Source organism: Notothenia coriiceps, unplaced genomic scaffold, assembly GCF_000735185.1.
Source record: "Notothenia coriiceps isolate Sejong01 unplaced genomic scaffold, NC01 NC01_scaffold00037250, whole genome shotgun sequence".
NCBI lineage: Eukaryota > Metazoa > Chordata > Actinopteri > Perciformes > Nototheniidae > Notothenia > Notothenia coriiceps.
In genome coordinates this window covers 9138699-9152439 of record NW_011369951.1, presented here as the reverse complement: position 1 = coordinate 9152439, position 13741 = coordinate 9138699, and the positions used below count along the sequence as shown (strand labels likewise).

The window sequence follows — 13741 nt, the reverse complement described above, 5'->3', positions numbered from 1 at the left end:
TAGGCTTTATTCAAGATGCAAGGCTTTTATTGTCATGTGTACGAAGCGGCAGTGTAGATATGTCAATGAAACTCTGAGGTCACAGGCTCCTCCTACAGAGCAACACACAAGACGGATACAATAGTAAAGTAAATACAATAACATATAATATAATAGAAATAGTGCAGAATAGTCTCTTTTTTTCATTATCATTGGAGAGAAAGAAAAATAGCAGTTGTGTTTTTGTTAGTTGTAGTTGTTGTTATTGTTTTTATAAAGGTTTTGTTGTTGTGTTGTCCTCAGTGCGGCTGGTACTGGGGTCCGATGAACTGGGAGGACGCGGAGATGAAGCTGAAGGGGAAACCTGACGGATCCTTCCTGGTGAGGGACAGCTCGGACCCTCGATACATCCTGAGCCTCAGCTTCAGGTCGCAGGGCGTCACACACCACACACGCATGGAGCACTACAGAGGTGAGACACACACACACACACACACACACACACACACACACACACACACACACACACACACACTCAAGTACAATCTGTCGGAGTGCTAGCCAATAGAAAAGCATGCGTTACATAGTGATGTCACTTTGTCCCGAAAGTAAACAAAGGAGTCCAATGGAGGCGTTTAAGGTACTTCACTTATTTTTTACTTTATTTAAACTTAATACTGGGAGGAACTTCAGTTTTCACAGTTGTTTTTTACACATTAAACACATAGTCCAGAAATACACAGGACATGTTTGTTTGCATGGAGTCCCGGTCTAGAGCAAAATATGGATCCAACTATCATTATGAGAAACAGAAGATATTTTTGCAGACATGCACCACATAAGAACACACTCAGCAAAAAACATATTTACACCATTTCTTCTGCTAATTGTCGTTGTTTAATGTTGCTGTAGCCTTTAAAACGCTGACGTTGACAAAAACAAAAAGGAGCGAAAGGAACAACAGAGCACAAATAAATCATAATAAACTCAAACACGATAATCCAACAAGGTCGCACTACGACGCTGAAGCATTAATAACACCACACGCCACATGTGTGACAAACCAACAAGGTGACTCATGAAAAAAACATTTGTAACCACGCACGCACGCACGCACGCACGCACGCACGCACGCACGCACGCACGCACACACACACACACACACACACACTAACAGACACACACACACACTAACAGACACACACACACACACACACACACACACACACACACACACACACCACACCACACACACACACAACAACACACACACCACACACACACACACACACACCACACACACCACAGACTTCATAAATAACGAGGCTTCTGGCATGTGAGTCATTCTGAAGCTATAGGTCATGCCCAGAAACACATCATTATGGCAACGTGCAGCCGCGAACTGACCACAACACTTCACATCACACGGCCGGTCCAGGTGTTTTTTTTTTCTATGAAAGCGCATCGCGGCAGACATGAATCGAGGCAGGAACCATGACGCGTCAACAGGAAGAAACACACACACACACACACACAAACAGCACCACACACACACACACACACACACACACACACAACAACACAACACACACAACACCCACACACACACACACAACACACACCCACACACACAACACACACCACACAACAACACACCGTCTGGTTGCAGATATGGGAGGTGTTCTGTCCTAATTAGAGGTTTTTATTAAGAATCTTACACAGAATTTATTTTTGTAGTTTTGCCAACATAAGGGTTAACTTGTAGCAAGTCAAATATTTCTAAACAATACTGTTAAGGTTAGTTATATTCATATAAGCCCAGTTTACAGACGTGCTTGCTGCCATCAACATGTATGGATTGAATATAATGCATTACATTTCCCAGTAATGTACTTTAATATTTTTTGAGCCAATATTAGTCTGCAAAAGGAATGAAAGCTGAGCAATCTGTGCCTAATGTTTTAAAGCTCGGTTGATGCTACTCAAATCGGAAGCTATTGGTACTTGATTTCTGTGGATAATGATGTAAATGATGTGTACTGATGTTCCTTGTCGTTCTTGTCTACTGTTTTATGTTTTCATTTGGAATACTGAGCAAGTCTCCCTGAAAAAGAGATCAATGATCTCAATGGGATTCATCGAGTTAAATAAAGGTTGAAATGAAATGAATTATTTCGGTTTTTTTGTTCTTTTTTTTTCTTCTTGTATCTAGTGTCTCACTTCTCAAAATAAATACAAATTACCAAAAGTCAAACCCAGCTATTTTGCATTTTAAAAACTCCTGTGGTAGATGGTTGACTGTTTCTTTGTGTCACGGAGTATGAAGACACAAGGTGTCCTGCTATGCCTTAAAATGATGCTTATAATCAAAATACCTCCAGAGATGTAGTTTTTTCTCTCACTTTGGGGGATATTGTGCTACAAACAGCAAACAACAGGGAGCTGGCTTAATGTTGTTTTTCTTTAACATTTCCTGTAAATAAAAAGTCTCTGCAATATAAAACACAGAGGCTCGTACAGGATGTTTTATGTGGTTACTGTAAGAATGCAGCTCGGATAGCATGATAAAATGCTACACGTGGAACATAAGAATGAACACATGTTCCTCTCCTCTCTGCAGGACGTTCAGCTGTGGGTCACCCGAAGTTGAGACGCTGCCACTCGTGTGAGTTTATCGGAGCGAGCCATCATGCACTCCAAGAACGTAAATTCCTTCTGACTCTGCGCTCCAGAGTCCAGGTACAATAGGTCGAGATCGCACGCGCCTGAACCATCCAAAATGGATGTGAGCTGCCATTAGTGAGAAGTGCCTGAGACCGGTCTGTGCGTCTGCAGCCTCTGTGGTTGTGAGAATGCATTCCATGTTGTTTTTGTGTTCAATATCAAGTGCTGGCAAAAGTACAAAGTACTCCAAGTACATCCTGCATGTGTGAAGCCCAGATCAGCTGATAGCCGATAGGAAGCTTTATTTTTAAAACACTTTTAGATGTTTTTTAGGCCACATTAGCGTTGTGGTAGTCAAAATTCATTACATAATTACATGGATTTCCAATTATTTTGATGCCAATAAAAGTGTACTTTTACTTAAAGGTGGGGTAGGTAAGTTTGAGAAACCGGCTCGAGATACACTTTTTGTTATATTCCATGGAATGCTCTTAACATCCCGATAGCAATGAATATCTGAAGTGCTTTGACAATAAATACATAAAAACATTTCATCTGTGGAAGCCGTGGCGCTGTAAAAAGCACGACCAATCATCTGAGCCGGCCCGGCTAAAGTAACTGGATGGCCTACCTGCCTGTCAGCCTTCACTCTGTGCACAAACTTATCTCGTGCCCTCATTGGTCATGTGCGCGTTCGTGTGTGTTGGAGGAGGGGCTCTGTAAGGAAGTGGCAGATTTTCTCCGGTTGTGTATTTTCAAATTCAAGCGCACTCGAGCTGGTTTCTCCAAAATTAACTACCCCACCTTTAGATCTGTATTTAAGTGCACATTTGCGGTACTTGTACTTTACTTACTTTACTTACTTTACTTACTTTATTTTTTTACCCTTTTTACATCCCATAAGGAATAATAATAGGGAAAAAATAGTTATTATTATTACCCAGCATTTTATTTAATTCAATGCATTTATTCATTTATAGATTTAAAAAATACAATGAAGACACAGAATATAAAATGGGCTGGCCTTTAAAATTATTTTACTTTAATAAAATATTGCAAAACGTCTTCAACCCCTGATTCCCATGTGAGTTTGTGACCAGATGTTCTCCTAAAAAAACATGTTTTATTTGTTGTTATTGCTTTGGTTTTGGGTTCAGATTTGAATGGCAGTTAAATTGAATAATATTAGATTAAGGATTAGATTAAGGATGAATCTAACAGTAGATCAAATCTTTTTATCCTCATTTTTATCCTTGTTGAGTCAAAAATAAGCTCCCTGGTTTTATTGTAATACCTGCTGCATCAAAAATCAATGAGTGAGCAGAGTAAAGTTTGGAGGCGTTTTATTGAGCAACAAATCCTAATTTTTCCTCCCACTCACTGATTTATGTTTTAAAATTCAGCTCACGGTTTGGTTTTTAAACATCAGCTCTGAGGGAGGATTTGGAGATTTTGATAACTAGTATACCAACGACAGGAAGACGAATTCATCTGCTCATTTCAGGGTTCATATCAGTGTGTAGGGTCTCTACTTTAAAGAGTCCTCTCCTGCTGATGTTCAGGTGTATATCAGTATGTAGTGTCTCTACTTTAAAGAGTCCTCTCCTGCTGATGTTCAGGTGTATATCAGTATGTAGTGTCTCTACTTTAAAGAGTCCTCTCCTGCTGATGTTCAGGTGTATATCAGTAGTGTCTCTACTGGGACATGTCTCCATGCTTTAATGTTCAAAAAGCTCTCTATTGTTCTCATACTGCCTGTGCTGCAGCACCTCTTTTTACCCTCTGTCTGAAACCAGAGCCCAGTCTGCTCTGATTGGTTAGCTGGCCAGCTCTGTTGTGATTGGTCAACCGCTTAGAGATGTCCCACCCCTTAGCCTATCACGCACAATGTGTTGGAGCAGTAGCCTTACATAGTGATGTCATTATGCCCCGAAAGTAAACAAAAGAGTTCAATGGTGGCGTTTTAGGAACAGTTTTCACTCGGCGTTTCTTTTCACATTACAAACACACATAGTCCAATGTGTTGGAGCGCGAGCCAATAGGAGCGCAAGTGTTACATACTGTAGTGACGTCATTATGTTCCCAAAGTAAACAAAGGAGTCCAATGGAGGTGTATAAATGAATAATGAGTATGTGTGTGTGTTGCAGGGCTTCCTCCCACCCCGGTCCAGCTTCTGTATCCTGTTTCCCGCTTCAGCAACGTGAAGTCTCTTCAACATCTCTGTCGCTTCTGCATTCGACAAATGGTCCGCATCGACCACATCCAGGAGCTTCCACTGCCCAGGTACTGCTTGAAAACTACAGAAAAACAGTTAAATATTCACCTGTTGTTGACCATTTTAAAACCCAGAGGAGATTCTGGATATCTGCTTGTATCCCTCCATACATCAGAAGATGCAGAGAATGAGAATACATAAAAATGAAAAATTTTTGGCATGTTTGAGGGATAAAATGTGCCAGAAATCGGTCTCTTAATGATGTGTGAGCAAGCCTTTAAAGCAATTCCACACATTTTGATATAAAATACAGGTGAATAAGGCCCAACATTTAAGAAATACACATAAGACCATGTTCTTTTGTATTAAAAGTTATTTTTAGACGGTTTGTTTACTTATGGAAGTTAGGCTTTATGGTTATGTTATCCTAACTTTTGCTGAATTTAGAGTTTCAGTCACCGTTCATTTAGAACAATTAAACAATTCTTTACAGGCACAAATATCTGATTGTTGTTTTTCCCCTTCTTTCCTCAGACCACTAATATCGTACCTGAGTAAGTTTTATTACTACGACCCTGAGGAGGAGACGTACCTGTCCATCAAGAGCGTCCGGAGGGCGGGGGGCGGGCAGGAGGCCGAGTCGCAGACGTAGCAGCAGAGATCCTCGCAGCTCAAGTGAGGAAATATAAAGTATAATTATATATTTAACTGACATGACTCATCAGATTCACACACAACTAACTCATTAGAAATGTTTAGTATAGATAGGAACATGTGAGCGCCGCTTTAAACTAACTTGAAACTCTCACAGATTCAAATATTCAGAGGCTTTTTTATCATATGCACATTTGTTGTCTACGTAAATATTAGGTGTCAGGCTCCTTCAACAACGCTAACATGCTATCCTTGAGACATAAATAGAAATAGTATAAGAATAGTGCAAGAGACACAATTATGCTCGTAAAATGCAAAAATAATTGAACTGTATGCATGTCAAATGAAAGAAAACATACAGTTATACAGTGGAATAAAATAACAAGGAACAAGGAAAATGCAAAATAGGTAAACAATGTCAAGTGAAAAACAGAGCAAGATTATTTTGTAATTATGAATAAATAAAAAATAAAAAAGCAGATATTTATCTCCATCTTTCGGTAAAATGCAGAAATAAAGTCAACCATATACAGCGAAATATAGAGTAAGGTAAATAGATTATGTACATTTTTTTATATTTTCCTATTGTAATAATTATTAAATTAGTTCATAAATACCAAAATAAACACATAAATAAAAAAAAAATATATATATATGTAGAGTGTTAACAGATGACTATGTTCTATGTAAGAGGTTTAATGATGCAGGTTTGATGCAGGAATAATAAACATTTCTACCCGTGTCTCTGCTCAGGTTTGTGAATGGAGGACTGATCTGAACTGGTCTGCCAGTCTTCCAGCATCAGCCAATCACAGTCCCTGGATGTCTCCGTGTCTCCGGTCGGACTCGGACGGACGCGCCTCTCTCTGGACTCGGACTAACTTAAAAAGACGGACGAGTGTTTGCAGCGGGAAAAACTGTCAGTGAGACGTTCAGGTGCAGAGGACTCAGCCTCGTCTTCAGAGGGACTGACGAGACGCTCTCACCTGAGAAAACATGTGGAAACTAAAAGGAGGAGAAAAAGAGGATTACGATGAACTTGATTTTTCTGATGCTACTGATCTTGGACTTTTAAAAAAACACACAATGCACTGGTCGATTTGTACAACTGTTGTTTGCTGCCGTTTCCTTGTTTTTCCTTCCATGCTGTCAAAAAGAGAGTTTTGGGATTAAGAGATATACACACGACGAGGCCGGGCATTCACACACTCGAGGGGTCAAAGACGGACAGGCCACCATGTTGGAGGGCCTGTAATCGCACTAAGGTTACCCTATTTTTATTTATTAAAAGAAATGGAATCTTAAAGGGAAACTTCAGCTTCAAAGTGAACATTTGTAAATCTAAATCTCACCCCGTGACCTTAAACTCACATGCCTCCGTGGGGGATTAAGAGTCATGAAATGGAGAAAAGTTGTTATGATTTGAAGTAAATAAGTAAATATGAAATCTATAAATTATGCTATGAATGATATATGAACACATCCCTATGTAAAAACCTTTAGAATATTTATAAGGATATATTTGAAAAGTGTGGTGAATGGAAGTGACCGTTAAGTGGAGATTCATGGCTCAGAGTAAAACAATATTTAACGAAAATATCCTTTAAGAAATTCTAGAAGAATAGAGTTAATATCACCATGGAAACTTCTCCACTTTATCACTTACATTTTGACCATTTTTTATTGTATTACAAGCTTTGTTTAAGGTTATGTCTGGGCGCTGCAACAACAGGAGAACTACGGTATATTAAAACATCCTTTTACAAAATGTCACACAACAGGTGCAGTATAATCCAAGTCTACACACACGAATTAGGAATTAGTTAGGGCGGTGGTGGCGAAGTCGATAGGGAGTTGGCATGGCAACTGGAAGGTCACCAATTCAAGTCCCGGCAAGACCAAGTGCTACCGAGGTGTCCCTGAGCAAGGCACCGTTCCCTACACTGCCCCACCCGGGTGCCGTTCAAAATGGCAGCACACTGCTCCTTACACTAGAATGGGTCAAATGCAGAGAAACAATTTCCCCACGGGGATTAATAAAGTATATCAAAATCCAAAAACAATAAAGGTTTTTGTGTGAGAATTTTCACCATTTTTAGATAATTTGTTCGCCGGTGGAGGCATGTGAGAAAAATATCGTCTTTTTAAGAATTCAAGGGTGAACCGAGGTCATTCATTTTTATACAAATGGAAGTGAAGAAGTCCTTTAAAATGTTAGCAACAGTGCTAATGGAATGCTAATAGCAAAGAGACAGAAAATAGAAATACGTGGAAGGGTTTTTCTCAGAGGGAAGATTTTACATCATCAACATCTCAACCTTTGAATGGTTTTTATTGTGTTTTTGAGCCTGATTGTATTACAAAATTGTCATTTCATTTTATTTAGGCAAATTAGTCCAAGATTGGGCTTTCTGTGTCTGCAAAAGGGTGTTTTTTTTGTTTAGTTTTTTCTCAACTCAACACTAGTGAGTGATGAACCTGTCCCACTGAGGTCACTTTAAATGAAATGGAAACCACAGTAACAGATCATTTGTTTGTTATATCTAATGAAAAACAGGCAGATGTAATCCACTAACAACAACCGGAACATCTGAGTCAAGCTCATCCGTTCTTGTCACCATTTTTCTGCTGCTTTTTTCTCTGCATTTAGCTAAGGTGTCATGTGACTTTTCCCCACTTCAAATCTCACAAAGCTTAAATATTCAGCCTGCAGAAACAGCCTTAAATGAGCACAACCGCAGTTATTTTTAAATCCCCAAAACAATCCAAATCCTGACCTCCAGCATCTCTTGTTTTACAGACCGTCATCAAGCCCTGATCAGGTCACAGAAATCTGACCTTTTGTTTTTCAGGAAGACGTTGTTTTCATCTCCCTCTGACATGATAGATTTTTAGTTGATGTAGTCGCTTAAAAATGTCATCTCTATCCAATCAAATGATAGGTTCAGAAAATAACATCTTGTTGCTTTGTGTCCCTTTGTGTTTCATGCACTTTAGGAATGTAAACTGATTTCCTACATTTCCCAGAATGCCTCTTGGCAACCTTAAGATGAGCGTTGTTTGAAATCATATAATACATATAGCAAACTTGTCGCCCAATTATAATAATTAAGTTACCTTTGATACTAATAGCACAACATGTCCTTGAGTTGCAATGCATTCTGGTACATTGAGGCTTATGTTGGTAGATGACTTGGTAATATTGATCTCTACAGTATGATGTGATTTTAACATATAGTAGCTGGAAAAACACACCAAAGATACGAATATCTTCAGAAATGCAATTAACAAAACAAACAGCTGATTTTAACAAAGTTGTATTTAATATAGCCACCTCTCTGAATGCAAAAAATGAAAAAGATGTCACTTTTTATTGTTGAGATTATATAAATTATTTATTTATTATTTATTAATAATGCACTTCTGTTGATGGGTAGAACACAGAACAGAAACCTTACCTTTTTAGATTCAGAGGTAAGAGAATTATAAGGGTAATTGTCTTTCTGAATTCGATGTTATGGTACCAGGAGTTTAAAAGCCCACATTTTTTTCCCAGAATGCCCTGCCTCAGAGTGTGTGTACCTGCCGTGACTCATCTCTACCTGTCGGATTTATTTGTTGAAATGCCCAGGTGTGTTTTGCTCATTCTATTTCTCAGTACCCTGACGCTGGCTACTGGCTCAGCGCTTTCAGTAAAAAATCAAGAAAAATAAACTTTGCTGTGTGGGATCATTTTTAAATTTGGATATTTTACGGCGGTGGATATTCCAGAGTTCCTCATTTGATAAGGATAATGGAAATATTGAGGACCTGTTGCCGAGCCCAGAAAGGTTAACCCAAAGCTATGTGCACATGTTGTTTAGCTGTGTAGATGAAAACAAAAATGGATGTCAAGATGTTTCTCCAAAAAGCCAACATTTCATTCACAGCGGTTAACATTGAAAAATATAACAAAATGAGGTCCAACTAACTCCACCAGTAGATATGGATGTTCAAAAGTCATATTGAAGTCATAGCAAAAAAGTGTTAGTACCGTATAAATCTAAAATACCCCAAAAAGAAGTACTCATTACATGTGAAATGGCCCAATTCAGACTTATAATTTCAAGTAGATATACTTTTACTGAATTTCAATAACAGGTGCTGAAATAAGTATCTTTGCTCCGTAGCTTAATCCATAATAATGTTCATCTTTATAGATTAAATCAATAATGTTATTCTTCAAAGCTACCAGTAGCCAATATTTTTTAAAAGTATAGTAAAAAAGTAGTACATTTGCTTCCAAAATCTATAGTAGAATAAAACAGAAAAATGTAAATACACGTACCTCAAAATTGTACAATGGTAAAATACTTGAGTACATAATCACATTATACAATAAGTCAAAAACAGTAAATATTTATATTTTGTAATCTGAAAACATAATTAAGAGGCATTTTTCCATTTAAAATATGAGATTTTCTAGCTGATACATTTTCTGTCAATGGATTCCATCATTTGAAATGTTTAATGTGGAATATCCAGACAAAAGCAAGTGACTTCAACAGTGCTAACGGTGAGCATATGCATGTCTCTGACAGTTAACACGATATAACAAGGTTCTTCTGTTTGAGCTTCCTCTGCAAGTGCTTCATTTTTAACAGCAGCTATTCACTTTGAAATGTTTAAGGCTGAATACTCTGGCGCTATATCGCTGTGGCTGGCTCATGAAGCTTGTTAAGTGATAAAAAGAGTGAGATATCTCGGGTAAATTATGCAGCTCTTTCTCTCTGATGCTCTCCACAGAGGTGCCTGGGGAGAAGGTGATAGACAGTATATCTGCATCCTCCAACGCTAACTACTGCACACTCCAGGTGAAGAGGGAGACCGTGCTTTAGCTAAAAGCAAGACTCTAGTTTCCCGAGCACTTTAAAGAAAAATTCAGGGAGAGGATTACTCAGCAGAGCCACAGACACCATGCACGGTGAATAAGGTCAAGTGCACTCTTTGGGAGAATGGAGTCTATATGAAAAGGGCCGGCATGCATGGTGGACGTGAAAAGAGACACGAGGTAGTGATCCAATGGGAGAGAGGGACAGACCATCGTTGTTGGATGAAAACGCTGGAGGCCAGATCTGAGAATGTGGACGACAGATGGGGACGGAGCAGAGATAAAGTACACACATCCTTTATTTTCATGTGCACATTAGCTACAGTGTAGATATGGCAATGAACAACTTAGGTCACAGGCTGACCTCCAACAGGCTTACCTCTTAGTCCTCCTACAATGCAACATGAATATATGACCAGAGATGGTAAAAGTACACACATCCTTTACTCAAGTAGAAGTACTCGTGTTTAATAATACTCAAGTAAAAGCAAATAAGTATGGGCTTCAAAATGTACTTAAGTAAAAAGTACCCATAACTTTGTGTCCTTGGGCAAAACACTTCACCCTCATTTTCTGTATTCACTGTTACATGTGTGATATGTGTAATATAATATAATATAAAGCTTTGAGCATTCGGAAAAGTGCTTTATTAAATGTAATGAAACACAGATTAAAACTAAAGTAATGAAGCTGTTTGGAAAATGTAAGAAATAGAAAGTACAGGTATTTGTGTTAAAAAAGTAAGAAGTAAAAAGTTGTCAGAAAAATAAGTAGTGGAGTAAAGGCGGAGTGGACTAGTGCGTTGGTGTTGAGATCAGGGGGTTCTCAACACAGTGGGGTTTGAACCCCACTGCAGTCAGCATGTCGTTGTGTCCCTGAGACACTTCACCCCAAATTGCTCCTGTGGGGATTGTCCACAGTATTGAGTATGGAAGTCACTTTGGATAAAAGCTTCTAACAAGCAACATGTAAAGTAAAGTACTGATACCAGTAACATTTCTACTCCAATATTTCCGACCTCTGGGACTGAGAGCCACGACTGGAACATTTCCTCTGCAGGGTGAGAGCTGGGATCATATTTATATTATGTATTTATTTCAACAAGTTCCATTCATACAAATACATTGATCTCAGAAAAGAGAAGAGACGAACTATGCCAGATTGAAGCTAGCTCATTTCCATCTGCAGTCCACACTAACACACACACACACACACACACACACACACACACACACACACACACACACACACACACACACACACACACAGAGACTTGCATACATAAACGAGGCTCTGCATTGTGAGTCATTCTGAAGCTATAGAGTCATGCCCAGAAACACATTCATTATGCAGACGTGCAGCCGCGACTGACACAACACATTCACATCAACACGGCCGAGTGTGCATGAACGCATCGCGGCAGGACATGAATCGAGGGCAGGAACCAATGAGCGGTCAACAGGAAGAAACACACACACACACACACACACACACACACACACACACACACACACACACACACACACACACACACACACACACACACACACACACACACACACACACACCGTCTGGTTGCAGATAGGGAGCGTTCTGTCCTAATTAGAGGTTTTTATTTAGAAATCTTACACAGAACATTTATTTTTGGTAGTTTTTGCAACATAAGGGTTAACTTGTAGCTAAAGTCAAATATTTCAACAATTAATGGTTAAGGTTAGTTTATTCATATAGCACATTTACAGACGTGCTTTCCATCAACATGTATGGATTGCAAATAAATGAATACATTTCCCAGTAATGTACTTTAATATTTTTGAAGCCAATATTTAGTCTGCAAAAGGAATGGAAGCTGAGCAATCTGGTGCCACTAAATGTTTTTAAAGCTCGGTTGGATGCTACTCAATCGGAAGCTATTGGTACCTGTTTCTGTGGATAATGATGTAAATGATCCCGGACTGATGTCCTTGTTGTTCTGTCTATGTTTCTATGTTTCATTTGGAACTACTTGAGCAGGTCTCCCTTGAAAAAGAGATCAATGATCTCAATGGGATTCATCTGATTAAATAAAGGCTTGAAATGAAATGAATATTGTTCTTGTATCTAGTGTCTCACTTACTCAGAATAAATACAATTACCAAAAGTCAAAACCCAGTGATTTTAGCATTTAAAAAAACTCCTTAGTGTAGATGTTGTTGACTGTTTCTTTGTGTCACCGGAGTATGAAGACACAGGTGTCCTGCTATGCCTTAAAATGATGCATTATAATCAAAATACCTCCAGAAGATGTAGTTTTTCTCTCACTTTTGGGGGATATTGTGCACAAACAGCAAACACAGGGATCTTGGCTTATTGTTGTTTTTCTTTAAACATTTCCTGTAAAATAAAAAGTCTCTGCAATGTAAAACACAGAGGCTCGTACAGGATGTTCTTATGTGTTTACTGTAATGAATGCAGCTCTGATTTATGCATGATAAAATGCTACACGTGGAACATAAAGAATGAACACATGTTCTCTCCCTCTCTGCAGGGACGTTCAGCCTGTGGTGTCACCCGAAGTTTGAGGACCGCTGCCACTCGGTGGTGGAGTTTATCGAGCGAGCCATCATGCACTCCAAGAACGGAAAATTCCTCTACTTCCTGCGCTCCAGAGTCCCAGGTAAAATATAGGTCAGAGATCTGCACGCAGCCTGAGACCATCAAAAATGGATGTGAGCTGCCACTTAGTGAGAAGTGCCTGAGACCGTCTGTGCGTCTGCAGCCTCTGTGGTTGTGAGAATGCATCAAATGTTTGTTTTTGTGTTCATATCAGTGCTGGAAAAGTACAAATACTCAAGTACATTCTGCATGTGTGGAAGCCCAGATCAGCTGATAGCCGATAGGAAGCTTTTATTTTTAAAACACTTTTAGATGTTTTTTTGCCACATTAGCGTTGTGGCTAGTCAAATCATTTACAATAATTACATGGATTTCCAATGGTCGTATTAACACATTTTCTTAAAGGTGGGGTAGGTAAGTTTGAGAAACCGGCTCGAGGTACACTTTTTGTTATATTGCATGGAATGCTCTTAACATCCCGATAGCAATGAATATCTGAAGTGCTTTGACAATAAATACATAAAAACATTTCATCTCTGGAAGCCGTGGCGCTGTAAAAAGCACGACCAATCATCTGAGCCGGCCCGGCTAAAGTAACTGGATGGCCTACCTGCCTGTCAGCCTTCAATCTGTGCACAAATTTATCTCGTGCCCTCATTGGTCATGTGCGCGTTCGTGTGTGTTGGAGGAGGGGCTCTGTAAGGAAGTGGCAGATTTTCTCCGGTTGTGTATTTTCAAATTCAAGCGCACTCGAGCTGGTTTC

At 39.2% G+C, this 13741-nt stretch overlaps 1 protein-coding gene across 2 annotated transcripts in view; it reads left to right on the top strand.

Moving 5' to 3' along the window:
* socs7 (suppressor of cytokine signaling 7) overlaps window positions 1-13101 on the top strand; it is a 33109-nt gene extending 20008 nt beyond the window's left edge. Inside the window, exons 7-12 of one of the 2 annotated variants that reach the window (XM_010796201.1) lie at window positions 2270-2274; window positions 2615-2712; window positions 3916-3922; window positions 4792-4927; window positions 5394-5534; window positions 6267-7402. In XM_010796201.1, the coding sequence (XP_010794503.1) occupies window positions 2270-2274; window positions 2615-2712; window positions 3916-3922; window positions 4792-4927; window positions 5394-5511 (364 nt within the window). In that variant the 3' untranslated portion in view covers window positions 5512-5534; window positions 6267-7402. Of the gene's footprint in view, window positions 1-2269; window positions 2275-2614; window positions 2713-3915; window positions 3923-4791; window positions 4928-5393; window positions 5535-6266; window positions 7403-12910 lie in introns of those variants that run through there. The other variant, XM_010796200.1, reaches the window with a different exon arrangement.
* The last annotated feature ends 640 nt before the right edge of the window (window positions 13102-13741 follow it).